This window comes from Schistocerca gregaria, chromosome 6 (genome assembly GCF_023897955.1).
Source record: "Schistocerca gregaria isolate iqSchGreg1 chromosome 6, iqSchGreg1.2, whole genome shotgun sequence".
Classification (NCBI taxonomy): Eukaryota; Metazoa; Arthropoda; class Insecta; order Orthoptera; family Acrididae; genus Schistocerca; species Schistocerca gregaria.
The window spans coordinates 480,199,506-480,226,414 of NC_064925.1; the positions used below are offsets into that span (position 1 = coordinate 480,199,506).

At 39.6% G+C, this 26,909-nt stretch overlaps 1 protein-coding gene across 3 annotated transcripts in view; it reads left to right on the forward strand.

Moving 5' to 3' along the window:
* The window catches only part of LOC126278245 (uncharacterized), a 230,757-nt gene that overhangs the window by 34,306 nt on the left and 169,542 nt on the right, over positions 1 to 26,909 (forward strand). For all 3 annotated transcript variants that reach the window (XM_049978230.1, XM_049978232.1, XM_049978231.1), the window contains exon 4: positions 25,911 to 26,083. In XM_049978230.1, the coding sequence (XP_049834187.1) occupies positions 26,020 to 26,083 (64 nt within the window). In that variant the 5' untranslated portion in view covers positions 25,911 to 26,019. The remainder of the gene's footprint in view (positions 1 to 25,910; positions 26,084 to 26,909) is intronic.

Here is a 26,909-nt window from a genome sequence, read left to right on the forward strand (position 1 = left end):
AACTCCTCTTCTCCCCAATTCTATTCAATACCTCCTCATTAGTTATGTGATCTACCCATCTAATCTTCAGCATTTTCTGTATCACCACATTTCGAAAGCTTCTATTCTCTTCCTGTCCAAACTATTTATCGTCCATGTTTCACTTCCATACATGGCTACACTCCATACGAATTCTTTCAGAAACGACTTCCTGACACTTAAATCTATACTTGATGTTAACAAATTTCTGTTCTTCAGAAACGCTTTCCTTGCCATTGCCAGTCTACATCTACTTCGACCATCATCAGTTATTTTGCTCCCCAAATAGCAAAACTCCTTTACTACTTTAAGTGTCCCATTTCCTAATCGAATTCCCTCAGCATCACCCGACTTAATTCGACTACATTCCATTATCCTCGTTTTGCTTTTGTTGATATTCATTTTATATCCTCCTTTCAAGACACTGTCCATTTCGTTCAACTGCTCTTCCAAGTCCTTTGCTGTCTCTGACAGAATTACAATGTCATCCGTGAACCTCAATGTTTTTATTTCTTCTCCCTGGATTTTAATATCTACTCCGAATTTTTCTTTTGTTTCCTTTACTGCTTGCTCAATATACAGATTGAATAACATTGGGGAGAGGCTACAGCCCTGTCTCACTCCTTTCCCAACCACTGCTTCCCTTTAATGTCCCTCGACTCTTATAACTGCCATCTGCTTTCTGTACAAATTGTAAATAGCCTTTCGTTCCCTGTATTTTACCCCTGCCACCTTTAGAATTTGAAAGAGAGTATTCCAGTCAACATTGTCAAATGCTTTAGGTCTACAAATGCTAGAAATGTAGTTTTGCCTTTCCTTGATCCTTCTTCTAAGATAAGTCGTAAGTTCAGTTTTGCCTCACATTTTCCAATATTTCTACAGAATCCAAACTGATCTTCCCCGATGTCGGCTTCTACCAGTTTTTCCATTCGTCTGTAAAGAATTCATGTTAGTATTTTGCAGCTGTGACTTATTAAACTGATAGTTTGGTAATTTTCACAACTGTCAACACCTGCTTTCTATGGGATTAGAATTATTATATTCTTCTTGAAGTCTGAGGGTACTTCGCCTGTCTCATAAATCTTCCTCACCAGAAGATATAGTTTTGTCAGGACTGGCTCTCCCAAGGCCATCAGTAGTTCTAATTGAATGTTGTCTACTCCCGCGGCCTTGTTTCAGCTCAGGTCTTTCAGTGCTCTGTCACACTCTTCACGCAGCATCGTATCTCCCATTTCATCTTCATCTACATTCTCTTCCATTTCTATAATATTATCCTCAAGCACATCACCCTTGTATAGACCCTCTATATACTACTTCCATCTTTCTGCTTTCCCTTCTTTGGTTAGGACTGAGTTTCTATCTGAGCTCTTGATATTCATACAAGTGGTTCTCTTTTCTCCAAAGGTCTCTTTAATTTTCCTGTAGGCAGTATCTATCACACCCCTAGTGAGATAAGCCTCTACATCCTTACATTTGTCCTCTAGCCATCCCTACTTAGCCGTTTTGCTCTTCCTGTCTATTTCATTTTTGAGACGTTTGTATTCCTTTTTGCCTGCTTCTACTGCATTTTTATATTTTCTCCTTTCATCAGTTAAATTCAATATTTCTTCTGTTACCCAAGGATTTCTACCAGCCCTCATCTTTTTACCTACTTGATCCTCTGCTGCCTTCACTACTTCATCCCTCAGAGCTACCAATTCTTCTTCTATTGTACTTCTTTCACCCACTGCTGTCAATTGTTCCCTTATGCTCTCCCTGAAACGCTGTACAACATCTGGTTCTTTCAGTTTATCCAGGTCCCATCCCCCTAAATTCCCACCTTTTTGCAGTTTCTTCAGTTTTAATCTACAGTTCATAACCAATAGATTGTGGTCAGAGTCCACATCTGCCCCTGGAAATGGCTTACAATTTAAAACCTGGTTCCTAAATCTCTGTCTTACCATTATGTAATCTATCTGATACCTTTTAGTATCTCTGTGATTCTTCCATGTATACAACCTCCTTTTATGATTCTTGAACCAAGTGTTAGCTATAATTAAGTTATGCTCCGTGCAAAATTCTACCGGACGGCTTCCTTTTTCATTTCTTACCCCCAATCCATATTCACCTGCTATGTTTCCTTCTCTCCCTTTTCCTACTGATGAATTCCAGTCACCCATGACTATTAAATTTTCGTCTCCCTTCACTACCTGAATAATTTCTTTTATCTCATCATACATTTCATCAATTTCTTCATCATCTGCAGAGCTAGTTGACATATAAACTTGTACTACTGTAGTAGGTGTGGGCTTCGTGTCTATCTTGGCCACAATAATGGTTCAGTATGCTGTTTGTAGTAGCTTACCCGCACTCCTATTTTTTAATCCATTGTTAAATCTGCTCCTGCAGGACCTATATTTGATTTTGTATTTATAACCCTGCATTCTCCTGACCAGAAATCTTGTTCCTCCTGCCACCGAACTTCACTAATTTCCACTATATCTAACTTTAACCTATCCACTTCCCTTTTTAAATTTTCTAACCTACCTGCTCGATTAAGGGATCTGACATTCCATGCTCTGATCCGTAGAACGCTAGTTTTCTTTCTTCCAGTAACAACGTCCTCTAGAGCAGTCCCCGCCCGGAGATCCAAATGGGGGAATATTTTACCTCTGGAATATTTTACCCAAGAGGACGCCATAATCATTTAACCATACAGTAAAGTATGGCTGTAGTTTCCCTTTGCTTTCAGCCGTTCACAGTACCAGCACAGCAAGCCCGTTTTGATTATTGTTACAAGGCTAGATAAGTCAATCATCCAGACAGTTTCCCCTGCAACTACTTAAAAGGCTGCTGCCCCTCTTCAGGAATCACACGTTTGTTTGGCCTCTCAACAGATACCCCTCCGTTGTGGTTGTACCTACGGTACAGCCATCTGTATCGCTCAGGCACGCAAGGCTCCCCACCAACAGCATGGTCCATGGTTCATTTGGGGGGGGGGGGGTGGTAACCTATCAAAAATTGTGAAACAAGAGGTACTGTTAACTGTGGAATTGGCAGGACAGCTGTTGGAGTGCAATTTCTTGATGATTCATAATCTGGGCACTGATGAAATATTTGGGATTAATTCCTTGTGTCATTAGCAAGTAGGTGGTTCAACATTCTGTGTTTGATTTATTATGTGGCAATAATGCTTACCCCAGCTGTCTGTCTCATATTTCATGTTTCCTGAGGCAGTCAAACTCTTCACCTATCCTATCTGTAGCTCATATGTAAACCAGAACCATTTTATCTTCAACTTTCATGCAATTTTATACAGTAGGATACTTTAGTGTAGGTATATCTTAGAAAAGGTTTCACCAGTGTGTGTGTGTGTGTGTGTGTGTGTGTGTGTGTGTGTGTGTGTGTGTGTCATATGTTGTTTTAGTGGTAAGTAGTACAATCATAAGAGGGTGGAAGAAAGTAAATTGGTACAATTATTAAAGAATTTCTGTCAAAAGGGTAAGGTAAACTGAAAATGAAAGGTGTCAGCATATGCGGAAGATAATTAACATCTGAAGTAATCAGCTCATTGGTGTAGCAGCAGAGGCAATATGCAGTAAAAACCATCTTAAATATGAGCTCTTAATATTAATTGTGGTATAATAGAACTGTTTCTGTTCAGTGCTGTCACTATATGGGGATAACTATCTACCTATAGAGGTGTGTCATGGCACAGCCTTTTCTGACATTAAGGAATTACAACTTTAAACATTGTTGCCTGGAGTAATCTGTGGAAAGAGAAAGCAAGATTTGTATGTGCATTGCCCGTCAGGCTAGAATCTCATGCTATTTGATGGAATACAGTGAAGTAATAGTTTTTCTAAGTGATAATTTTATCTGATCAGTAATGGGAGTTAAGTTTGCCTTAGCAGAAGGATCTGTTACTGTGGAGTGTTTTTCTGTTGAATCAATTTTTCATTAGATAATCAGAGCAGGTGTTTATTTACTAGGCAATGAAACAATAATGGAATAATAAAATAACGAATAATGTTAGGGTCTTAATGGTTAGGGAGCCTGTCTCTGCAGTAGGGATATTTTTTGAGAATGGACTCCACTAGGTAACGAGGTAAGAAATCCAGAATGAGATTGTTACTCTGCAGCGGAGTGTGTGCTGATATGAAACTTCCTGGCAGATTAAAACTGTGTGCTGGACCGAGACTCGAACTCGGGACCTTTGCCTTTCGCGGGCAAGCGCTCTACTAACTGAGCTAACCAAGCACGACCCATGCCCCATCCTCGCAGCTTTACTTCTGCCAGTACCTCGTCTCCTACCTTCCAAACTTAACAGAACCTCTCCTGTGAACCGTGCAGAACTAGCAAACCTTGCAGGAGAGCTCCTGTAAAGTTTGGAAGATAGGAGACGAGGTACTGGCAGAAGTAAAGCTGTGAGGACGGGGTGTGAATCATGCTTGGGTAGCTCAGTTGGTAGAGCACTTGCCTGCGAAAGGCAAAGGTCTCGAGTTCGAGTCTCGGTCCGGCACACAGTTTTAATCTGCCAGGAAGTTTCGAGGTAAGAAATGTAAGTAAAATAATGAAGCTGACAGACATGATTAATGAAGAATATGACTGTATACAAACGTATGTGATGTAACTATATTGAGGATCTAATTGTGAACTAGGCAACATTGGGTACTGTGTATATTGTGCAATTCATGATACTGCAGCTGGGAATGAGAGCTTAACAGTAAGAGCAATATTTTTGTGAGGTACACATCATATAATGCTGCATCATTGGATCTATAACTTATCTGAAAAACTTCTATTTGTGTTCCGAGGAATTATGAGCGTAAAGTGGTAATGTTGGAATAATGAAAATTAATTTGGCTGATTAACTGATAACTGTGGCACTAGACTGATTTGAATGTTCTGACAGGTCAACTATTCAGTAACATTATGTGATGATTTAATTTTCTGGTTGAGTAGAGTAATACTCGAGAGTTGAATAGACAAGTGGGGCTACGATTGGGTACAACTTCCATCCCCTTAATTTTGATTTGAGTAGGAATTAAGTTATTTGATGGTGACTATATTCTTTTTTTATAACATAATGATTAGTAAATCTATGCTACTGCACATCTTGAGTTGTTGCTATTTTGAAAATTGAACAGAGGTCGAAATCTTTCAAGTTTAACCAGATTCAGACAGTTATGACTTAAAGTAATGTTTTGTATTGTAATGTGTATTTGATTTTAAATTTTTACTAGTCCACATCTTTCATACTATAGTCAATTTTAGTGCTAATTATTGCAATGTTAAGAGAACTGTGTATTTATGTATGGTGTGGTATTTATTTATGATGTGATGACTATCATTTGCCAATAGCGTTAAAACATTTTTTTTAGTCTTAAGTTAGAAGTAAAAGTGTACTAAAGTAGGGTATTTTGTCTAATTTTTTCATGTACTATGGCGGAGGAGAACCACCTCCAAGGGAAGTGATAGCAGTGCATTTCCTTTCTAAGTGCCACTTGGACCTGTTGAAAGTGTGGACAGCTTCGTGGGAAAGTGTGTTAAAGCTCAATAAAAGTGTGAAAGTGTTTGCGAAAAATACTAAACATTGAGCAAGTGAAATTGTCTGTCTATTGGAACCCATGAGGATTTGTTATTTGAAGCAAGACAGGAGTTGTATCAAATGATATGTATCTTTAAATGTAATATTCGCTTACCCAAAAAGACATCTTTTATGATGAAGAGGATGCCTAATTTTTGTTAAAAGTATAACTTGTGGATATTTTATGTAAATGTACAACAATGCAGTGTATATAATTATTTTGTATCACGATTTTCGTATGGCCAGTTCACATGAGTATAAATTTGAAAGAACATATGTACTGTAGTTTTAATAAGATTTCTTGTATAATATTTTGCGTGTGTTGATTTTTAGCCCACTGCCTAGGGCCACTTGTGGTCATTGAATTGTCCAGTGAGGTATTTGCAATATCTGTGTGGTCAATCCAATGAGGGGGTGATGTGATGAAGCAGGCTGGGATATTTTTACTTCTCCTCTTGCCATCTGCCTCCTTAAAATTCATTTTTTTGTTTTTGAACGAAGTACTATTAACATACGCGAATTCAATCTGCATTTTCATAAAAGAAGAAGGTTGGCCCCCAGTTTTAAAGAATATAATACCGGATCCAATTTTGTGCTTAGTTTCGGATATGTAATTGATTTTCTAATTTATTTCGACTATTCCTAGTTAGTATCTTTCATTATAGTGCGAAATCAGTAATTGTTTTTTAACTTAAATTCTGTTGTTGACATATAAACAAATATAAATTCTATAATAATTATAAACGTTTGAAATACAAAACACTAGCATTCTTTAAGTATCTATTTGGCTCCATTCGAAAATATGTTAGCAAAGCCAGCCCTTAATTAATTCCAAAGTAATTAACAGTTTTATTAAAAGTATCATTTGCGTAACAATATTTGTTAATTTCACAATTTAAACAAGTAAATTGGCCTAACTCTTGTAGTAGAATGAACTGTTAAAAAGACACAATTTTTCAATTATTCATTTAATTGAATGAAGTAAGTTTTAATTGTAATGTCTGTAAATTAAACTTTGAACAGTGTGTAGTTTCAGCACCTATTAATGTGAGGATGTATAAGGGCCTGATTTTTGGTCTTTGTTAGACCAACAACAATGCATCAACTTAACAGTGAAATAAGTATTACACCAATAGGCCGTGTGTTAAAGCAATGACAGTGTCTGTTCCATACGTACCTGATTATTCCAAAAAAACTGTGAATTATGTGGTTATGTTTTTACTGCTCGTGGATGTTCAACAGGAAACTATTGTAGCAGTATGTGGATGTTTGCGTGCTAACTATTAATGAGTCTTATGGGAAGTTAGAACATTAATTCACTGGCTATATATAAATGTGTATTGTCAGGGGGTTGTGAAAAGTGAAAGTAAAAGGCTGTAAAATGCAATTGTGTATCTATCGGCTACATCATTTACAGTAGACAGTACTGTACTTCAACAACCTCTTTTTTCAGCCAAGGAAACCGAGGACAACAAGCGAAGAATCAAAGTAGGCGAACTGTAGAAACAGTGTGTTTTGATTTGCTTTTTCTGGTGTTGGACTTGACTGGGGTTACTGAATATTGTTGGTTGTTCACATGAAAATGACACTTCTCATGATCAATGTTAATTTGTGCTTGGTGTTTCCTAAAGGAGTCCATGCTGACAAGGCAGTTTACTATTAGCCTTTCAGCCACAAGAAAAATGCATTGTAAAGAGAAGCTATTAACTGGAATGGGAATCCATACCTGCAGTTTTGTGCCTTTAAACTGACCTCCTGCAACTGTTTGGATTTTACAATTTTGGACTGGGAGTGTCAGTATGTGTCCTCATTTTTGTAGTTGGTCAAACTGAACATGTGAAATTATATTTGTTCTAGCTCCAGTGTCCAGTGCTTTTGGTATCCTTAAACCAAGTATTTGTGGATTGATTACTGCCTGTATTGTGTCTTCATTTTCATCTATACTGTTGTTAATATCCTCCTGACACAGGTCATGTTTGATACCACTACAGTTATCGTGTCTAAGAAAACAGCTTTTAACTGGTTCCATGTCTCTACCCTATTACTAGTCATCAGACAGGGGTCTGCCAGCTGCGTTGGTTGTTTTTGCCATGCCCTCTATGTTGTTCGTTAGCTCTTCTGGGGTCTACCTGCGTGCTGTCACTTTGTGGTCATACAGGCATCTCTTTGTAGATAAGATCAGTGGAATCAAGAACTGAGAGGAAATTCTGTATATCATGCTCAAAAGTGGTGATTAATTTCTCATGTATGTTCACCTGTAATCCGCTTTTCAAAACTTTTAGGATCTCTATGTGTGATATTGGGTTTGTCCAGTACCAGGTTTTATTGAGATATTTCTTGAAGTATCTTCTCAGCCCTCCGTGTTTACTGCTGAATGGTGCCAGGTTAAGCACTTTGCACCTCAATCTCCCTTGTACTGTGATGGACCAGAACTTGTCTAGGAATGTCCTTTCCAACTGTTTGTAGCAGATATTTTTCCACCACGTGGCCCACAGTAAGACCTCACCCTGTGTATGACCTACCACAAAACATATCTTCTGCGCTTCAGTCCAATTTAGTGGGAAAATGTTCTGGAAGGTTCTTATGAACATGAATGGGATTGTTCGCATACCTTTGGAAGAAAAAATTGGAAACCGCTTGTGCCATAATAAGCCTTCATCTGCAAGCAAAGTAGAAAGGCATGGGGCACTGTCCGTTGCTAGTGTGGCATGGTTTTGAATGTATGATTGTATTCCAAATACCTCTTCTACGTGACAGGGATAGAAGTGAGCAGTACCTGCTTCATATTATGTAGTCGCAATCTACACTCCTGGAAATGGAAAAAAGAACACATTGACACCGGTGTGTCAGACCCACCATACTTGCTCCGGACACTTCGAGAGGGCTGTACAAGCAATGATCACACGCAGGGCACAGCGGACACACCAGGAACCGCGGTGTTGGCCGTCGAATGGCGCTAGCTGCGCAGCATTTGTGCACCGCCGCCGTCAGTGTCAGCCAGTTTGCCGTGGCATACGGAGCTCCATCGCAGTCTTTAACACTTGTAGCATGCCGCGACAGCGTGGACGTGAACCGTATGTGAAGTTAACGGACTTTGAGCGAGGGCGTATAGTGGGCATGCGGGAGGCCGGGTGGACGTACCGCCGAATTGCTCAACACGTGGGGCGTGAGGTCTCCACAGTACATCGATGTTGTCGCCAGTGGTCGGCGGTAGGTGCACGTGCCCGTCGACTTGGGACCGGACCGCAGCGACGCACGGATGCACGCCAAGACCGTAGGATCCTACGCAGTGCCGTAGGGGACCGCACCGCCACTTCCCAGCAAATTAGGGACACTGTTGCTCCTGGGGTATCGGCAGGACCATTCGCAACCGTCTCCATGAAGCTGGGCTACGGTCCTGCACGCCGTTAGGCCGTCTCCCGCTCACGCCCCAACATCGTGCAGCCCGCCTCCAGTGGTGTCGCGACAGGCGTGAATGGAGGGACGAATGGAGACGTGTCGTCTTCAGCGATGAGAGTCGCTTGTGCCTTGGTGCCAATGATGGTCGTATGCGTGTTTGGCGCCGTGCAGGTGAGCGCCACAATCAGGACTGCATACGACCGAGGCACACAGGGCCAACACCCGGCATCATGGTGTGGGGAGCGATCTCCTACACTGGCCGTACACCTCTGGTGATCGTCGAGGGGACACTGAACAGTGCACGGTACATCCAAACCGTCATCGAACCCATCGTTCTACCATTCCTAGACCGGTAAGGGAACTTGCTGTTCCAACAGGACAATGCACGTCCGCATGTATCCCGTGAAACCCAACGTGCTCTAGAAGGTGTAAGTCAACTACCCTGGCCAGCAAGATCTCCGGATCTGTCCCCCATTGAGCATGTTTGGGACTGAATGAAGCGTCGTCTCATGTGGTCTGCACGTCCAGCACGAACGCTGGTCCAACTGAGGCGCCAGGTGGAAATGGCATGGCAAGCCGTTCCACAGGACTACATCCAGCATCTCTACGATTGTCTCCATGGGAGAATAGCAGCCTGCATTGCTTCGAAAGGTGGATATACACTGTACTAGTGCCGACATTGTGCATGCTCTGTTGCCTGTGTCTATGTGCCTGTGGTTCTGTCAGTGTGATCATGTGATGTATCTGACCCAGGAATGTGTCAATAAAGTTTCCCCTTCCTGGGACAATGAATTCATGGTGTTCTTATTTCAATTTCCAGGAGTGTATTTCACATGACGGGATAGTGTTTAAGTGTGGATAGATGTTCTGATTTTCTATCCTGTCTGTTCGCACCTGATAGCATGCGGTCGAATGTTCCCTTTCCTTTTTAATGTTACTATTAGTCGGCGATTGTTATTCCACTGCTTTCAGTCTCTAATCTATTTCAGTTCTTAGTTCTGCCTTCTGTACCTCCATTGCTTCCTTAATCACATCTACATAACCCGTGTTCGTGGACTACTTTCTGCACCAGGGTACTGCCTTGGTCTAGGATACCAGCCTCAGCTCTATCCTTTATTTTCTTAATGTCTTTATCTATCCTTCTTGCTCATTTCTCATGAACTAAGCATTTAAACTTATGCTACTTAGTTGCAATGACAGGTCTTGCACCTGTTTAGGTAGACCTTTGTGTGCTGTCCACAACCTGTCAGCATTACCTGCGAGTGTATTTATATTCTGGCACAATTGTGACTTCTCCTGCTGAATTTTTCCCTAAGCCTCATCTACCTCCTTTACCTTTTCTGTGAACTGTTCTTGTGTCTTGCCTACTGATGACACTTTTTGGCTTAAATTATCTACATCTTGTGACAAATCATTGAGCAATTATGTATTTAGGTCATTTCCTATACTTCCAAGTATATCCAATAATTTATTTAAAAGGTCAGCACACCTCTCATTGAACTGTTGTATTATGTTGGTTTTGAAAGCATCAAGAGTTCAAGAGTTTGGTTTTGCTGTTCAGGTAATTCCCTTTGTGTATATGTCTGTCATTTTGAAAACTCATTAAATTTTTCATCAATACTTTGTTTGAGTGTTTGTTTTTGCTATTCCTTATATTCGTTCTTAAAATCATTGAAGCTTTGTTTAAACAACTATTGTAACATTTGCATCGTGATTTAGGTTTTCATCGTGCACAATGCACCCTGTCAAATCATGTTTGCATTAGGTGTAAATGAGGCAGGCAAAGAATGATTTAATAAGTTTGTGCTGTCGCCACTACATTTTCACCAGGGGAAAAAAATACTCCCTGGTGAAAATTGTGCCCCTTCTCATCTACAGTCAGCATTGTAGCATTTAGAATAATAATGTTACTATCATCTGTGCCCATGTTAATTGAAAAGTGTAACTGGTCGTCGCCACTGCAACTGACATTTTCAGTTTTGGTTTCATTTGTTACCGTGTTCATTTTGGTGACATATTGTGTCTGGCTATCCGGCAATGAACTGGCGACAATGTACCTATTGTGTGTACTCATTTTTTGATAATTTTACAAAATGACAAGATAAATGAATATTTTTGAGAATGAAACATACTGTTTGTTGTAAGATACCACTGCAAAACCTATTCAGTGGTGCCTCGCTAACATGTATCAAAACAGATTGTCAGTGTACCTCAATTGTATGCACATACTTCTCTCCCTAAAGCTTATATTCTGCCCCAATGCCTAATTTGGGAATTGGATTAGAAAAGGTACTATGATCACTATTGGTGGAGATGCTACTAAGTGCAATCATGAACACAGTGGATCGTGAATTTTCCTATCTTTTCGTTGGCTTTCTCGCTCCTTCCAGAATTAATTCTCCAATTGATTATGTTTAATCTTTTGCACACTGTGTGATTTCCACTCTCGTTGTGATAAAATAGTCTCTCATTCATGAAACAGAGAAAGACAACATTTAGTGTAATAGAAAATTTACAAAATTATATAATTATTTTAAATTATTTGAAAACATGCTAACTTTTTCTCCCAATGATGAGTCCTACTGTAGATCGCCAGTTATAGTGGTTGGGGAGAGAGAGATAATGGGGGTTGTCCAGAGCTGTAGTAATTACCATTTTACCTTTTCTCCCCAGTGTACAACAATGTTGGTGTGGCTGTGGTGGCTATTCTCTCCGTGTTGACTTCATCCCCGAAAAGCTCCATTTAAAAATGCAAGTCCTTGTCACATTGGGGAAAGAAATTAGGATGTAGTTCAGTAGTAGAATGAAAACTAGCAGCTTCCGCATATTATAACTTTTTCTTAACACATTACTGGGACAATGCAGTTACGTGCACCTTTCTCACACCAGATCAAAAAACCAATAGACACCAAGATTGGTGAAAAAACAGCAAATGAGGTAAAAAAAAGAAGAAGATAATTTTGTTCTTCAATTTTCTGTGGATATAATCATACCTCCGTACAATATTTTTGCCGTATGGGGACTGTATGAATATTTATTTGTATGTGTATGCCATTTAAAGAACCTACCCAAAGAGTCATGAGTCTTCTGGCGAACAGGAAGAGTCTAGGCCTCTGGCATGGATAGACTTCATTTTGATTATGAATCAGCTTAAAATCTCTTCAAATATCTTCAGAAAAAAAAAAACTCTTTATTGGGGCAGTGAAGAGGTCGATGTAATATAAATACTCTTAGATATGGTGCAGTTACAAGTGCTGCAGCTGGAGAACACATGATGTGTTACATTGGTGATCACTTCCCTCACTGTTCAATGAATGTGACTCCATCTTCACACATTACTCCATCTTCACTGTTGTCTCTTCATTCAATGTCTGGTAAATGGGGGTAATTGAAAAGTAACACCTGTACAATTTTTCAATCCCACATTCACTCTGTATTTATGAAATGAAAACATTTCTGTAAGTGGTGTCTGTGGTATGATTATCAATTTATTCCACTATCCATTTTGGAGCTGAATTTTGAAGCACCAGAGACATACATGCCAAAATCATTAGTGAAATAAATTGATTATCATGCCACTGAAAGTTACCTGGCAACTATGTAGTTCAGTAAACATATGTATGACTCTTGAATATCTAGCATCTGACATGTAGCATGGAAAAGTAGGAGTTAGCTGTCAACCACAACTCTGTACCATGATGATTGTAAGAAGTATCTGAGGCCATCAGAAATAGACAAGAAGACAGAGGAAACATCCTTGTGCTAGTAATCCAAACCTCCTCCATATCCCCTCCCAGCTGCCAAACCCTGTCTCGTAGACCTGTTACATGTATCCCACCCTTCAAAACTCCCTCCCACCACCATGCAGAATCCAGAATCTAAATAGACCCAAAACACAGTCATGAACCTTTTCTCCAGGAGCTTTAACCCCACAGAAATATCCGTCCTTTGAAAAGGCCTCACCTTCTTCCCAAATCCTAAATTCAATCATGCAGGATGTAATTTACCCCTCCCACACATCATTTGTTGATTGTTACTGTCTGTATAGTTAACGTTTTTAATAAGCTTCGAGAGGAGTAGGATTTACAATAAACTTTTTCTTCTTTTCTCGTAGTTGGCTCCAGTTCTTCATGTCTAGGGGCTGATTCTTGAAGCTGAAGTTTCTGTCATTATAGGTTCTCATGGTTTCAATTGACGTAATAAATGTGAAGTGAGCCTGCACTGTATTTTTTGTTTTACTAAAAAATTTTATTCTCTCACACTTTTCTATATCACACTATCTTTACAATTTCCATGTCAACAAAGCCAAACATTACATTGTTCTTCCTAAAAATAAAAACACGTCCAATCACATCAGAGGCATGCCCACTACTACTTCACTTGGCGGTACTAACAGTATTCCAAAGGGTTTACAAATTCTCATGACAAATAAATTTCTATTACTTTCTGTTGTTATTTTATACATGAATCCACAAATAAATTTAATAAATTTCACTAAATTGCAAAATTAATAATAGAGATTTTAAATATGCCAAATATTTCACAATTTCAAATGTTTCTAAGAGAAAATAATTTCAACTATACCTGTACATTCAGAGTTAGTACATATCAGTTGTAGTAAAGGAAATAAAGTTATTTCTGTTAGCTTGAATTACAAGACATAGTGTACAAATCATATGAAATTCTTTTAGAAAAACAGCTGAAATATTATTAACTTTTTCGAAATTTGTGAATATTTTTGGCATCAATAACTTCTGTTGAGGAAAAGTAATGCTAGAGGAGGATGTCCCTTTACAAGGACTTGTTAAAGATCTTCTCCTCTTCTCCCGGTCCCTACACTGGAAATGTGTTTTCACCACCAACTCTACCAATCAGACTCAACCAAAGAGCAATGTTGAACCCTGTCTAACTCAGCTTACTCACCCATCCAACCTTAATCCATCCCCACAGCGTAAAATCACCCTCTGTTAACTTTCCAGAATTTCTTAACCTTGAACCTTGCCTTACCATCATTCCCCAAATCCCTCATTATGCAAGCTAACCTTACATCTGCGAAAGAACTGCAATCAACCACCTAAAATCTCATCTTGACCGTACTATTCTACCTGCTGACAAAGCCTTGACCATTGTTATTTGAACCACAATGGTTACTTGGCAGAAGGATTCTGCCAGCTGTCAGATACTTCCACCTACAAACCTTGCCATATTGGTCCTATTCCAGAAATGCAGCAGGATCTCCAGTCACTCCTCAAATCCTTACATCCATCCCATCTCCCCAGAGTCCATCTCTCTGCCCACCTCTACCACTCCCCACACTCCTACCTTCTACTTTTTTCCTAAAGTCCATAAACCCAACCACCCAAAGTCACTCCATTGTGTCGGGTTGCTGTGCCCTCACTGAGAGAATCTCTGTTCTCGTAGACCAACACCTTCAACCTACTATCTGGAACCAGTCCTCCTACATAAAAGATACCAACCATTTCCTCCACCGACTCTCCACAGTTGCTGTTCTTTTACCACACGGTTCTCTACTCATCACTATTGATGCCACCTCCCTTTACACTAACATCTCTAATGTCCCTGGCCTTGCCACTATTGGACGCTACCTCTTCCAACACCTGACTGATTCTAAACCAACATCCTACTTCCTAGTCATCATAACCAGTTATATCCTCACCCACAATTATTTCTCCTTTGAAGGCATTACCTACAAACAAATGCAGGATACGGCTATGGGTTCCTGTGTGGCACCATCCAGTGCGAACCTATTCATGGACCATCTAGAGGAATCCTTCATAAACACCCAGAATCCTAAACACCTCAACTGGTTCAGATTCATTGATGACATTTTTGCGATCTGGATTGAGGGCAAAGATGGATCCACATTTCTCCAGAACTTCAACAACTTCTCCCCCATTTGCTTCACCTGGTCCTACTCAACCCAACAAGCCACCTTCCTAGATGTTGACCTCCACCTCAAAGATGGCTACATCAGTAGCTCCCTGAATTGTGCAGGTGGGAACTTTCCCTACAATACATCCTATGTTCCCATAACCCTCCTGTCCTCAGCCTTTGCTGGCTGGTGTGGCCGAGCAGTTCTAGGCGCTTCAGTCTGGAACCACGTGATCGCTACGGTCGCAGGTTCGAATCCTGCTTGGGCAGGGATGTGTGTGATGTCCTTAGGTTAGTTAGGTTTAAGTAGTTCTAAGTTCTAGGGGACTGATGAACTCAGATGTTAAGTCCCATAGTGCTCAGAGCCATTTGAGCCTCAACCTTCATTAGTCACTGTCCTTACCCATCCAGCCCCTTCCCTGTTCCCATTCCAGTACTACATAGCCCTCATTCCACCATTGCACCCAGTCTTATTTTTTTTTTCTCCTCTTCCACTAACCCCCCTCCCACTTTCCCCACCACCCACCCTCCGCACTCTCCCACCTCTCCCCTGCCCTCTGTCTAACCTTCAGCACTTCACTGTTCACCATCCGTACCCTTCTATCCCTCTCCCTCCCCCTCTCCACCGCAGCTTCCTCCTTACCCCACCCAGTCGCCATTCCCATCATGCACTGGTGCTGATGCTTACAGTGTGGTTTCAGTTGCCTGAGACTGCAGTCGTGTATATGAGTTGTGCGTGCGTGCGTGCGTGTGTGTGTGTGTGTGTGTGTGTGTGTGTGTGTGTGTGTGTGCGTGCGTGCGTGCGCGTGCATGCGTGCGCACGTGTTGGTCAGTTGTCTATTTTTGATGAAGGCTTTGCTGACCGAAAGCTTTATTTATGATAGTTTTTTGTTTTGCCTATCTGTGACTCAGCATCTCTGCTATACAGTGAGTAGTAGCGTTCCTTTTCATAATATTGTTACATCCCATCCTGGATTTTCCATTGTTTAATTTTATGTAAACAGTTATTAGCAAAAGCATGCTATTTAATAAGACAACAGGCATAGGATTGTTGGCAACAAGACTTTACTTCCACTGGATGCACATACACCAGACGTCCAGATGCATACAAAAATTGTGACCTATGAGCAGCCATTCCTGGCTAGAATACGTGGAATTTTAAACAGAGGAGTACAACATACCACTCCTGTTGACATAATGTAATTATTGGTCTACTTAACAAAACTGTCAGTTTAAAACAAGTTTCACCCATATTTTGATCAACATTGGCTTTATCAGGATGTACATTCAATATTTTGAGACCCAACAGAAAGAAACCTGTAACATCTCTTTATACACTGAGAATTCAGCAGTGCACTGGCATAGTACAAAAATACCTCCCTTAGCCCAGATACAGTACACTACCAAGTGCTTCATCACCATAGTGACCACCAGTAAATCCCAGTTCTTTAAAAAATCAAACTCCCGTGTATAAAACAACTTCAAACATTTGATTACCTTTCAAATGAGTTAATGTATTAAATATTTGACATTAAGCCTGTAAGTGAGAATAGTTTAGAAATAGTTTGAAATTATGCTTACAGTTGTTTGGAAGTCACTAAGTGCTCTTGTTATTATGAACACTGGCAGAATACAGTCTGAGTAATTAATACTCCGTTTTAAGCAAAAGCAAGTTTTGTGTGCATATCAGTGTTTACAGTGATGTGTGTACTGAACTGTTTGTTGAACAATGATAAAATTTTTAAGGTGCATTCAATTGCATGTGTAGATATTGTATGCAAAGATTGTTGTGAATATAGAGTTAGTATTAAAGAAGTAATAAATTAAAATGTCATGCGTGATGTTGAAGTTTTATTAAGTGCAATTTTAAGTAGAAAAGAATTTCCATACAACTCAATGTCTATGACTATGTATCTCTTAACTATATGTCATATAATGGTATAACTTTGCAGGTACATTCAGTGGTATATGTGGGCAGTGTCTGCAAACTACATTGTGAATAGAATCTTTAGTAAAGAAGCAATGAATTAAAATGTCGTGTCTGTTGCTGAAGTTTTACTGCACGAACAGCGAAAGTGTACTAAGCGATAAACTTTATCCTTTCAGCAATTTGTGTTAGATGGAGGGAGCAGGTGCTCAGCCAGAAAAAGTTTTGTGAATGTTTGAAATAATGTGTAAACTTTGTTGTAAGTTGCTAAGTGTCTTCATTCTTAGATGCAGAATGAATAAAATTGGAGTATTTGCTTCCTGTCTGCTAAGCTGCTTCAAGACAAACACACGGTTTCTAACTGTAATACTTGTCTTGCTGTGTTAAACTTCTAACATATAATCTTACCTCTCAATAAGTAGACTATGATAGTATTTTAAATTTGACCAGTAATTACATGTTAGACTGGTGACCTGGAGCTGGTGTAAGTTCCAGGTTTCAGAATTGTGCTTAGTAATATAGATACCAAACAAAGCAGCCTGACGATGTTAAACAAGATTTGCCTGTAGGAATTTCTTTCACACCCATCTGGCAGACATTATTATTGTACCACCAATATTTAAACCTGGTAAACCCCCCCCCCCCCCCCCCATAATACAGCCTGACCAGTCAGTCTAAAAGCAACCCTATGTAGACTCTTGGAGTGGAAGGTCAGTCAAAGGCTTTATCAGCATCTGGAAACAGTAATTTGTCTCACCATTTCAAAGTGGATTTCACAGGTCCAGAGCAAGAACTGAAAACTTTTTATGATTGGAGTCTGCTGTCAGAGAGGCTTGGTCTTACTCAACTTGCAGAAGGCATATGTCACAATGTGATGGCACTGTATCTTAACCAGATTTTATAACTGACATTTCTGAGCAACTTGGTATTATAAATTTATCATCCTATTGGCATTTCCAATTTAAAAAGTTGACACTTCCATAATAATTGACTTGTACAGTAAAACGGGTTTCCTCTTTGCATTTGCCATAAATGGAATAGCAAATATATCATCAGCCTTGTATACCAATGACTTCTGTTTGCACTGCAGCTGTGTATCATTATTTTCAGCTGAATGTCATCTTCAGATAGCCATTCAGCTGACATTCGCGTGTTTGAGTTATCTCTGGACAACCAATGGCTGGAAGTTGTAAATGCCTTCTGCTTTTTAGTGCAGTTCAGCCATTAACTGACATTATTACCTCACATAAAGCAACTCAAGCTTGTATTTGGAACTGCCTGTGCTTTCTCAAAAACACTAATTGCTAGTGGAGTGATAGTTGTCTCAGGCCCACAGGACCCTATGCACCTCAATGAAGCCTGCTTTACGATCGGAACTTCACATACAAAACCTGTCCATAGTGTAGTAGTTGAAGGAGGTATTTCACCATTAAAGGTACACTGCCGACAACTCTTAAAATGTGGTTGCGACTTACTGTATTTCAGAACATCCTTATTAGACAACACGTTCCCATAACCCCAACATCCTTCCTCTTATAAGTCTTTTTAAACAGGGAGAACAGTGGTAGTTAGACTAAAAGACATGCATCCTCTTGAAACTTATCCACCTACCATAAGTCCTAGTATTCATCACTGTAGGTTCTGCTTGTTCCTCCATGACCACATGACCTGTAGTCTGATGTATACTAAGTGGGCTACGTATTTATCAACCAATAGGTTTATGAACAACACTCCGTTCCCACTGTATGTGGCTTCTGCACCGTGGACTTAATAGCAGTATGCAGAGCTCTTGGACAAGTACAGCTTCAGCCTACCAGAAATATTCTCCTGTAAAATGAGCCTTCAGAAGTTTGAAGGTGATTGAAAAGTACTCTTTGGAATGTCTTTTAGTCTCTTCCATTCATCCTTATTTGTGATTATAAAAAGACTAACAACTGCCTGTTCAGTTCCTTGGAAAACCTGTTCATTATCACCATCTCAACATGAACCTGTGGAAGTGCCTCTTTGTCACCTTAGGAAAGAGGGGGAGAGGGAGGGGGAAATCTGTTGCCATATAATTAATGAATATAGAATCTGGTTTTTTTTTCAGAAAAATAAGAGCTGTAACTAGGTCTTTATCTACCCAGCACACTTGGGGGTGTGAAAAATTTGTTTGAAATCTGATCCTACTACTGATGAGTAATGGAGGATTCCAGTTGCAGGAATTTAATGCTCAGCTTATCCATGACAAATTCATGAAGAGGTTTTTTAAAATGAGAATACCTAAGGGAACTCAGATAATTGAAACTGGCTATGTATGCTACACATTTGTGTCCTGAGCTAGGGTTTGGCCAAGACTGCCTGTCTTCTGGTACTGTAAGCTCTGTGAGTGCTTCAGCAAGTTCTCAAAGTGCATATAGACTCACTTGATGCACAACATAACCTCTGATCCAGGAATGCTGCAAATTGCCGTGCAAAGTGACAAGTATGAGGGGTAGTTATAACATTTTAATTACCACCTCAAAAATATAAATTACAAAATTGATTTTTTATTTGTTTGGAATCGTGGTACACATTGAAATCCCAGTGTCACAGTACCATAGCATGCCACGAGAGCAGTTGAAACAAAACGACACAATTCATGGGTAAAATGGTGTATTGTATTGTAATTTGTTTTTGGCGACAGTGACAATTTTGTTGCAGTATGAGGCCAATTTAGATGACTAAGGAGTCATTTATGGTGCTTTACTTATCCATTCTTTAAACACTGTCAATCTTTCCATCAAAATGATTTTTTTTTTTTTTTGACCATTTGAAAATGACGAATCCCTTAACATTATGACTCATGTAGGTGATGTGTCTGTTTTGTTTCTGTGTGCCCCAAGCCTTTGTCCAGAAGTAACAATTACCCTATAATCTGAACCATCACCCACTCTCAAGGAAACCCTCTCACTATGTGATATCACACAGTGACAAGGTACTTGATAGTTACTTGTGTACCTGCTTAACCACAGACGCTTTTGCCTCAGCTGACCTCTACACGAGTACTTTATATGGCTGCGTCATTGCCTTGCCCCATGGCAAACACTAGGTGCTCGAGAGTCATACATATGTGTTGTGTTTCAATAATCCTCACTTACTTCACCTATTATGAAGCTATTAATTCATTAATTTATTCTTACTTTGTATTCTGTAAATCCCATCATGAAGAAGACCCATTATGAATGTGGAATGAGTCAAGTTCATCTACATCTACATTCATACTTTGCAAGCCACCATGCAGTGCATGGTGGTGGGTACATTGTACCACTACTAGTCTTATTTTTTCCTGTCCAACTGCAAATGCAGAAAAGGCAAAATAAAAATAATCTATATGTTTCCATGCTAGCTCTAATTTCTCTTATTGTGTCTTCGTGGTCATTACAGGAAATGTTCACTGACAGCAGTAGATTCATTCTGCAGTCAGCAGCCAATTCCTGTTCTCTAAATTTTTTCAATAATATTTGCAAAATGAATGTAATCTTCCCTCTAGTGATTCCCAGTTGAATTCACGAAACACTTCTGTAATACATGCGTGTTGAATGAACCTACCAGTAACAAATGTAGCAACTTGCCTCTGGGTTGCTTCGATATGTTTCTTTGATCTGACCTTGTGAGGATCCCAAACATTTGAGCAGCACTTAGGAATGCGTCATGCTATTGTTCTGTATGTGATCTCCATATATCTGAGCAACATTTGCCTAAAATTCTCACAGTGAAATGAAGTCCGTCATTCTTCTTCCCTGCCACTGACCTTATGTGCTCTTTCCATTTCATATCACTTTGCAGTTTTACATCTGGATATTTAATTGTTGTTACTGTGTCAAGCAGCACCGATACTATAGTCTAACCTCACAAGGTTAGCTTTCCTACTTAGCTGCATTAACTTACATTTTTCTATACTTAGAATGAACTGCCATTTATTGCACCTAGTAGAAATTCTGAGTTTTTATGCCTCACACAATGATGATGCTTCACTGTACACTGCAGCATCATCAGCAATCACAGAGTGCTGCTCACCTTATCTGTCAGATCATTTTTGTATATAGAGAACAAGAGAAGTCCTATCACACTTTCCTGGGGCACTTCTGATGATACCCTTCTCTCTGAGGAACACTCACCATCCAGGACAACATTCTGGGTTCTATTACGTGAGAGTTTTCGGGTATCTCTCATATCTGGAAACCAGTTCCATATTCTCAGGCCTTTGTTAACAGTCTGCAGTGAAACACTGTCCATCACTTTCCAGAAATCTGGTGATATGGAATCTACCTATTGCCCTTTGTCCGTGGTTCACAGGATATTGTAAGAAAAGTGCAAGCTGAGTTTAGCATGAGGAATGTTTCCTAAATGCTTCCTGATTTGTGGACAAAAGCCTTCCTGTGTCAAGTAAATGTATTATATTTCAAATTAGAATATGCCACAGCAAACTGATGTTAACAATATTGGTCTGTAATTTTGTATGTTTGCTCTTTCACTGTTCTTATATCACCTGCACTTTTTTCTAGTTCTTTGCGACTTTGTGCTGGGTGAGAGATTCACAATAAATGGAAACTAAATATGGAGCCAGTGCCAAAGAAACTGAATTGTGATTCCATCTGGACCTTGTGACTTACGACTTGTTTGTTTTCAACTTTCAGTTGCTTCTCAGTGCCAGGTATACCCATTTGTATGTCCTCCAAATGGGAACCTGTGCGAAGGTCAAACAATTGTGTGTTTGTATAATTCTTCTATGCAAATGGTGTTTTAAACATGGAATATAAAATTTCAGCTGTTCTTTTGCTGTTTTCTATTGCCATGCCGAACATGTTGATGAACGACTAAAGCCATTGCCCTGCTTAGTGATTCTCATAGGATCAGAATTTTTTCAGATTCTTGGCAAGATCTTTCATGAAGTTATGATGGTGAAAGTTGTTATATGCTTTGCGTATCAATCTTTTTATGGACATAGGAATTTCTGCTAAATTGTGCCTGTTGACATTTCCATTTTTCTTTTTGAATCAAAAGCGCAACGATCTCCACTTCCTCAGCATTTTCTGAATTTTGTTCTTAAGTGATTGTGTGTCTTTTCCATCCTTAATTCATTTACTGAGCCCACACTCCTCCAGAGCACAGCTTACAATGAGTTTAAGCTTTTCCTGTAATTCCTGTGTGTCCATCGTAGTGAACTTAATGATGTCTGTTCATTATCTAAATAGGATGCTAACAACTGCTTATCTGCTCTTTCCAGCATACTCCCTCTCCAAGCCTTCCTGATGGATTAGTTAACTTTAGCAACCTTCATTGGTGTAATGAGATCATTATCACTAATCCTTGTGCCTCTATTTACACTGTCAGTAAGGTGAGGCCTGTTTGTAGCTACAAAGTTTACAGTATTTCCATTGCATGTGGATTGTCAAACTACAGTGGAACATTGATTTTACATTTCTGATTTTATGTGTTTCACAATTCTACACATAAATTCATAGGCCCTGTAAAAAACTCATAAAGTTAATGCTGAAAATTCACCGATTTTATACTTCTTCATAGTAAAGTTTACGTCGATTGTAAGTTCTTACTTGACATCTCACTTGAATTTATCCTGTTTTCTTCCTATTGACATTTGATGTGACTGAATGAGCTATAAGTGGCTCGAAAGATGGATGGTTTGCACCTCGGGTGATTGCAGAATCAAGGGAATATTTTAGGCCATTGTGGAGAGGGGAGATGTGAGAGAGAAAATGCTGATATAATCCATGATCGGTTTTGCCAACACAGCTTGCAACATTTAGCTTCATGATGCAATTATGACACAACTACTGCTAGGTTGCAGTGGTAATTGATAAACAAGAAACTTGACGCGAAGTGTTCCAGACCGAACCAATATGTGACTGAGGGGCCCAGAAACCACCATTTCTTGTGCCACTTGTAACTCAGTCTCATCTTTTTGCATGTACTTCTGATGTATTGTATTCAGCAGCAATATCAATCATCAACCTTTTAAATTCAAACTCTTGAGTCTCAGTCATAACCGAGGAAACGTTTCCCCTTTCTGCGTAGTGAACTACTATTGGTTGGTGACTTGTTAAGTCACCCAGTAGCCAGCGCACCCATCACATCACACTAACACATGTAAAATGAGCTCATGTACTGGATGTGTGGAGAGGGGGAGTGGCCCTTTAGTGATGGGAATGCAGGTAGTAGTGAAAGCATTTTGTGAAGTGCTGAAAATATAATTTTCATGCCGATGATGTACTGTGACAGAGATGTCACACAAAAATAGAACAAAAAAATTTGTGATAGCACATTTTAAAGACTTTCATGTTCAAATATGACATGATACAGTTGCATCTACTACATATGGTACTCATGCATTTACTTTGCAGCACACACACACACACACACACACACACACACACTACACACACACACACACACACTACACACACAGATTGTAAAGATTGGCAGCTGTAATGGAGGACATGAAGTGAAACTGTAGCACCTTAGCTTTCTTTCAAATTTACACTGTATTCAGAAATTAACCGAGCCAACTTCTAATAAGCTTGTAACAACAGTGGGGAAGTAAACTCATTTTGTCAAGTCTCTGTTTCTCTCATCAAGCCTAAAATAACACTCTAATGGTGGTGAGAATATGATTTCAGCTCTTAAGAAAAGCATTGAGCAATATCAGCAATGTGATTCTTCAGTTTCTCTTGGTGTATTTCTTGCTCAAACAGTCCACTGGTGTACTGCCGGTCCATAGTGTCCAACGGGCACAATATTTCGGCGATCACAAAAGTTACCATCGTCAGGTGCACTGACGAACTGAGCTCCTGAGGGCGGGCTCCCCTTGTGAGGCGATCTCTCGGAGGTCCACGCCCACACGTCAGTGGTCACTGAGATGCTGGAATCGTCGCCTGTGGTGGTGTTGGTGTAATTGCCTCGTCCGCCCTAGTCACCCATTTGTTTCCTATGCTGAGCATCTTTTTAATTAGACTCAATGCTGGTTCCCATGCCCTGCTGAGGTTGTAGCCACAATCTCAGTTGATGATTCCATGGCAATGTGGGATGACTTACATTGGACAGACAGCGTGCACCATCGAAGATTGTTGCCGTGAACATAAGAGGCACACTCAACTTGGGTACCCCAACAAGTCGACGGTCGCAGAGCACTGTTTGCCCAAAAATCACGAAATGGACTACCAACATACCAGAATCTCGGCACAGACATCTAAATACTGGGACAGTGACGTTAGAGAGGCTATCGAAATTCGTACCAGGGATGGCCCATCAACCGAAATTGTGGCTACAACCTCAGCAGGGCATGGGAACCAGCATTGAGTCTAATTAAAAAGACGCTCAGCAAAGGAAATGAATGGTTGACTAGGGCAGACGAGGCAATTACACTGATACCACGATAGATGCCAACGCTACTGTCTCGGCGACTCCTGACGTGCGGGCACGGACCGTGGAGAGAACGCCTCGTGAGGGGAAGGGATTTAATACGGCCGCCCGCCCTCAGGAGTTCAGTTCATCAGCATACCTGACGATGGCTACATGTCTGATTGCCGAAATATTGTGTCCATTGGACACTATGGACCGGCAGTACACCCGTGGACTGTTCAAGCAATATCAGCAATGGTGACAAAGTTTATCACTAATTAGATGTTCACATTTATGCTTATGGCTTAACTACTGAGTTTCTGAGCTATTTTTGGTTTAATTCAACATGTTCATAAATTTATTTATTTGTCTACACAAAGGTTGATTTCTCAAAAATGAGTGCTTTGAAAGTATAATTTGGTTTGTAGCATGTTGGAAAATAGATCTATTACCTTGTACCCAGGTACCAATTTCAATTTTTTGATGAGATTTTACTTGCTGTTACACATCTGTGATTTTTTAAAAAGCTGATGAAATTCATTACCACAAATTTTTGTATAAACATTGTATTGTACATTTAATTTCTTTCACTTACACAGATTTTATATGAAATATTGGAGAGGATTGCAATTTTTAATCATGTACACATATGGAAGTGAAACATAGACGATAAATAGTTTGGACAAGAAGAGAATAGAAGCTTTCGAAATGTGGTGCTACAGAAGAATGCTGAAGATTAGATGGGTAGATCACATAACTAATGATGAAGTATTGAATGGGATTGGGGAGAAGAGAAGTTTGTGGCACAACTTGACCAGAAAAAGGGATCGGTTGGTAGGACATGTTCTGAGGCATCAAGGGATCACCAATTTAGTATTGGAGGGCAGTGTGGAGGGTAAAAATCGTAGAGGGAGACCAAGAGATGAATACACTAAGCAGATTCAGAAGGATGTAGGTTGCAGTAGGTACTCGGAGATGAAGAAGCTTGCACAGGATATATTAGCATGGAGAGTGCATCAAACCAGTCTCAGGACTGAAGACCACAACAACACAACAACAACCAATTACATGTGTTTTTGCTCGTATTTTGGGGGTTTTAACATTTTCCATGATCGTGCATTTACTTCAGTTTTGCATTTTTAAAGTCTGGATCACATAAAAATGTAAAATAGGGGTTTCACTATAGCTCCTAGCTAGTTTTCGGGAAATATTTTAGGTCTGCTTCTCAAGACTGTCAACACCTGCTGCTACGAACCCATGGATGTCCCACTCTACACACTGTAAGTTAACGTCCCGTCTCAGTAATTTTACGTGGTCAGGATATTTCCGCGCTACTGAGTATGGACTTTTTTTAAAATTAGTTTACAGCTATTACAATAGGTTTAGCTTGAGAGTTACAAAAACCAGTAAAATTCCCACACAACATAAATTTTTTTTTGACATTTAGATCTTTATACTATATTCAGGCTCTGCGTACAAATGGAGCAGAATTATGTAAACACTTCAGTGTAGTTTTATTGTTGCAATTAAGGAAATACATACTCGACTACCGGAAGGGCAATAATTGAATAAATAAAATTGTACTTTGTGTAATTTAGTGTATTAAATTATGCATTCCATTTTGTAACGTTCTTTTCTGTTAAGAGTGAATTGTTATGCAACTCTTCAAAGAATTGTTAAAACTTATTTAATCGAGTTTGATTAATGATCACTATTACTTTTCAGACTGATCGGAAGAGAAGTCCATTGGAATGGAATTTTCTTGAGGACAAATGTGGTGCAGTACTTCGCACCTCCATTTTCAGTTAACTTGAATGGACAGCCTGATGCCATTATGCTGCTTGAGATACTTCTCATATTTGGTTTAAGTATTTGGAATGGCTCACATGCACATTTAGGTAAATGTTGATGAACAATGTTGTCAGTGAAACATTATTTTATTAGTTGACTCTAACGAAGCACTATGAAACCAGTGTAAAAGTAGGTTTCTAAGTACAGAGTATACTTTGGATGTTAATTTAATGTTGCAAGTTGCTGACATCTGCATGAGAAAGACAAGAGTTAAACTAAAAGTCTTAGACAACAAAAATAACATATCTACTTTCTGGATCACAAAAACTCAGTAGAGAAAACTATGTTCATTATGACTGAAGAGAGCACTATGTTCGTTATGGCTAAGGCTGCAGGCTCGTGGAACACAGAATAGAGCTAATACCTTCTGTAACTCTCACCTCCTAAACCAACTGTGAGTGAAATGTTCACGTCACCACCAGAACAGATACAAATCTCAAGAACGTAACAAAATGTGAAAAAGACAGCTCTTGGGGAATTAAATACAGGTAAAGAAATTCTTGTTATTCCAGTGACTGAGACAGCATTAAGCCTTCGGCACATGGACGTGGCCTTCAAACAGTGATGTTGAACCTGGCGTATTTCTGATGTCGTATCATGGAAAAGCACAATGGCGAGTCTTTCAGTATGTGCGAAGCAATAATGAGTATGACACATATTCTGAATGGGTGTTTGAACTTGGACCACTGAATGGAAGCACACAACTTATGTCAAAGGAATGCCATCTGTTTTTAGCACGCAGCCTCAATACACAATATTGGCTTTCATTTAAAACCTATGTTTGGTTGGTTTTATGTTGTAATATAACTTCTTATGAATATATGGTGTTTCAAAGCACCAGCCAATTGATCTCGTGAAAAACCTGTGATTTAT